This window comes from Mycteria americana, chromosome 17, assembly GCF_035582795.1.
Source record: "Mycteria americana isolate JAX WOST 10 ecotype Jacksonville Zoo and Gardens chromosome 17, USCA_MyAme_1.0, whole genome shotgun sequence".
Taxonomy (NCBI): Eukaryota; Metazoa; Chordata; class Aves; order Ciconiiformes; family Ciconiidae; genus Mycteria; species Mycteria americana.
This window is the reverse complement of record NC_134381.1, coordinates 7514711-7518715: the sequence shown is the minus strand read 5'-3', so window position 1 is coordinate 7518715 and position 4005 is coordinate 7514711. Positions and strand designations below refer to the sequence as shown.

Here is a 4005-nt window from a genome sequence, read left to right as displayed (position 1 = left end):
CTCCTGCCTCAGCGTCTTGTGTGGGTTCAGGGCTGCTCTTGCTCTCCAGCTGTGCGACTGCAGGCTGTAGGGACAAGCAGCGCTGGCAGGGAGGGAAAGGGAAGCAGCTCAGGTGGGAGCTGTGCTGTTCTGCTATCCCAGTCTTGGAAGCCGGGTGTAAAAGCAAAACAAATCTGCTAATCCTTCCTGTCCCAGCTGAAACTCTCAACATGCCTTACAGTTGTTAATGTCTTGCAGTTCCTTTCCCAGCTGACACATGTCAGTTGTACTACAGATTCAGGAACTCTAAGAAACAACAGCTCCTCCTTAACCTGAAGCAAAAATAGAGCAGCAGTGTGACTTTAGCTGCCGAGAGAGTGGAAATGCTATTCTAGATCTAACAGACTTTTTTTGTTGTTATGGAAACGAGGTCTGCTGCTAATTTAAAATCCTAAAGCCTTGTCCCTAGCACCTAGCTTGGAAAGAACTCCTAGGAAAAGCAGCTGTTGAAACACTCTGTAGTGTAGCAATAGCACTCAGTTTTTCTAGTTAAACTCTAATGAAAGGGAATGAGGAAATCACATCGTGCTACTGTTTTAGTTAGTTTTACAGTTGCAATGATTACCACTACCACAGTTCTACCCTTCTGTGGATCTACCCCTGCCTATTTCCCTTCCAGCTTCCAGTATGTATACCTTTCCCTCAGGCCAGTGACATCCCCATTTCCCTGTTATTCCTCTCCCTGGTGCGTTAAAGAAGGAGGAAGAACAGCTTTAGCAAAAACAGCAGCAGCTTAATGATGCAGAAAATGGTGTCTCTTCCCTCAGAGCAGCCAGAAGGAAGTCTGTTCCTGGCAGCAGCGCTCCCTTCCCTCTGCATTACAAAAGAGCACATGGAAAATCTAGTGCTACTTCTAACTGGCTCTCTACAGAAAGATTACACTCTCATGCTGCTTATTTGCAGATGCCATGGTAAGCCACCCTTGGCTGAAAGCTGTTCCATGCCCCTTTGTGGCTGAGGGGCAGGTAAAGGTACAAGTCAGGGCTAAAATGCTGCTGTCTGAAGTGAAGCTATAGCTCTCAAACACAGATGTAACCAACAGCATCCACTATTCTTTGCTATCGGGCACCAAGGACTGTTGCCTAGCACCATAAATTCTCACTCTAGTGCTTGAGTAAATATCTAAAAGAATGTATTGCTTCTCCTTAAATTCTCATTCTAGCCATTCTTGTGGAACACTAATAAAGTGATCAGCACACTGTAACTTCAAAAGCTGTAACAAAGAGACAGCTACAAGAGCTATCAAATAACAGCCCTAAGCACTACTGAACTTGCTTAGATGTACTGAATTCTGGCTTTCCTTCCACTCCCCATAGCTACCTGTCACCAATTTGCTATCTTCTCTGCAGTTCTTCACCTTCAAATCTCCATCTTCACACTCATAGTTCACCTGTGGCAGAAAGCGTTAACCATTACACGTAGCCCCATCGAAATACGATCAGGCTTAGGACTGTCACACAACCTCCCTCACTGTCAGAGCAGCTCACCTCAGTAATCAAGCCCCTCTCCCTTCTACTTTAAGACCACTTTGCTCCAGCTAGCTAGTTCAAATCTCTCCAAAGCCTCCAGGGCAAGTAAAACTAGATTAAACAAGTATGCTACAATATCACCATCACCTAAACTTACAAGGGAAAAAAGACCAACCCAACCTCAAAGCAACATAATCTATTTTTTTCACTCTAGTCTCTTAAAACCATCGAGATTAAAAAGGTTCTGACTGGTAAAGCAATTAAGTGTCTCTTTAGGAAAGAATTGGTAGGTTACTAGCTCACAGCCACACTGAAATTTGATTTCTTACTTTAGAAAAGTCTGTCTAGATTTCAGGCTTTATTTTAAGCAGTATCACTGACCTTCTCTTACTGTCTCCATGACACGCTGAACCTTGGAACTTTAAAGAGTTTGTTGATCTACTTGAGAGAGCTACAACAGCACAATATAACTCCACTGTAGACAGTGTCTTTCTTCTAGCTTAAACCTGTGCCCTCCCCTGCTGCTGCAACAGGCAGAGTAGCAGCTTCGACCTGTGCACAGTTATCTGCACATGGTCCAAACCATCGTGTGCAGAAGAATCATTCCTGAGGAGTACTTTATAGTGATGCTTGTTTAAAACCTCCTACGAGTTCCCCAACGTGAGAGTAAGAGAAAAGGAGTGGGTGTGGGAAAGCCAAGGGAATCAACCTTCGATTATAATCGCTTCAAACAGTATCTGGATCATCACTCACAAGCCACAACTCGCATCACTGTTAGCTGGGCCTTCAGCCCAGTTGATGCAGCAGAACTACTACAGAGATGTGGAATTGGTGCTGCAGGCTGCTATGCCCCATACAAAACCATGAACCCAGCTGCTGTCTATAAAGGTTTTAATATCAGTATAAATAGGGCACAGTTACAAAAAACTGCAAGACTGGAGCAATGGAATTTTGACTTAAAAATCTTGAGTGAGGCTTGCTCTTCAGAAACACACACAACACACAGACTGCAGGGTGAAGGGAAGGCGTGAGCACACATACACCATCTTGCCTTGAACCATTCAGTACAAAAATAGCAGTAGAAAGATGGTCTCTGAATTGCTGGCTGATTCCTTGGTTGTGCCTTAACTGGACTCTGACTGCAAGGGAGAGGCAGATTGCACCTTGTGTTAAGAGCAGAGTTAATGCCCAGCGGAAAGTTTGTCTCCTCTCTCCATCCAGCCACAGCTTCCCCAGCTGAGGTACAAGCTATAAAAATAAAGGTTTTGACTGTTCAGCACTTGTACCCAGCCAGGATGCTCTAGCAGATGGAGCGGGCAGGCTGTGCACGTGGGCTGATCACTGAAGAGCTGCTCTTGGCTCTCCTTACATTCACTCTGCTACTGGGTTGCAAGAGTTCAATGGGATCTCGCTGCTGATGTTACAGCTCAGTTTACACCACTGCCCACACCAGGCCTCCCTCCCTTTCCCGTTCCTTGTTACGAGCTCTGCCAAAGGTGATGCCTTCTGTGGTGGACATGAATCGTTCTGCTGCAAGTCCTGAAAAGCGAGGCAGGGGCAGGATAGAATCTATCTCTGCACATGCCGGACAAAGGCCTGCACGAGCTGAAACAAAGGCTCCTGCCCCTCAGGACCCAGCTTGGAGGCAGACTTTCCTTGGGGAGAGGGAAGAACCCCGCTGGCAGGTGAAGAGGGACCGCCGCGGCGGAAGTAACGAGACAGGCTGGAGAGCAGTGTACTCTGAAATTAGAAGCATATAACAAGTTAGCTTCTTTCACACACATGCCCCTCTCCCTCCCCAAACAAGGTGCCGGTGGCAGAGGAACAGGCACCAGGACGTGCAGCCCAAGGCTCTTGACTCGTGCTGGGGAATGGGCTCTACTGGGCAGCCAAAGACAAATGACCTTCTCCCACAAGACACATTTACACTGAACAGCGAGAAAGGATGGTACAAGCTGCTTACCAGCTCAGAGCTGAGCTCCTGTTTCATCCGCTGCTTATCACGGGGATGCACAGCTGGGTCTCTCAAGTACCGAACAGCCTGGGAGATGAGCAGGTAGAAACAGTTTTCCATTGTAAACATGAGCAGAGACCTGGGCAAAGAAATGCACATCAGCAGGAGCCAAAAAGGTCAGCACACTCTAGTTTCAAGGTCAAATACTCTTAGAAAGGCTTCACACACAGGATACATAAAAGGGAACACTGTTACTGTTCACATTCTGCTCAAGCAGTAATATCCAAAAGTACGGTCTGCAGAGCAGAAACCCCTGTTGGCCATCAGGGAAGTCCAATTTAAATATATTGGTAAATAAGCATCAAACAACTCTCTACACTGCATCTGCATCTTAGGATGGGATGGCCTCACACACCCTCCCAAAAAAATCCCTGCTGGCTTTGGAGAGCTTCTGATGGGCTATCTGAACTCCTTGGATTCAGAGTGAGCAGCTCTGAAGCTATACGAATGCCTGTAAACCTCAGTTCCGATCTGAGGAGCATT

The 4005-nt window shown here is 46.5% G+C and overlaps 1 protein-coding gene across 2 annotated transcripts in view; it reads right to left on the bottom strand.

Annotated features, from left to right (window-relative positions):
- Positions 1–2384: 2384 nt before the first annotated feature.
- The window catches only part of NUP188 (nucleoporin 188), a 30114-nt gene continuing 28493 nt past the window's right edge, over positions 2385–4005 (bottom strand). For both annotated transcript variants that reach the window (XM_075519577.1, XM_075519576.1), the window contains exons 43-44: positions 3472–3601; positions 2385–3248 (exon numbers count right to left, since the gene is read on the bottom strand). In XM_075519577.1, coding sequence (XP_075375692.1) covers positions 3078–3248; positions 3472–3601 — 301 coding nt within the window. In that variant the 3' untranslated portion in view covers positions 2385–3077. The remainder of the gene's footprint in view (positions 3249–3471; positions 3602–4005) is intronic.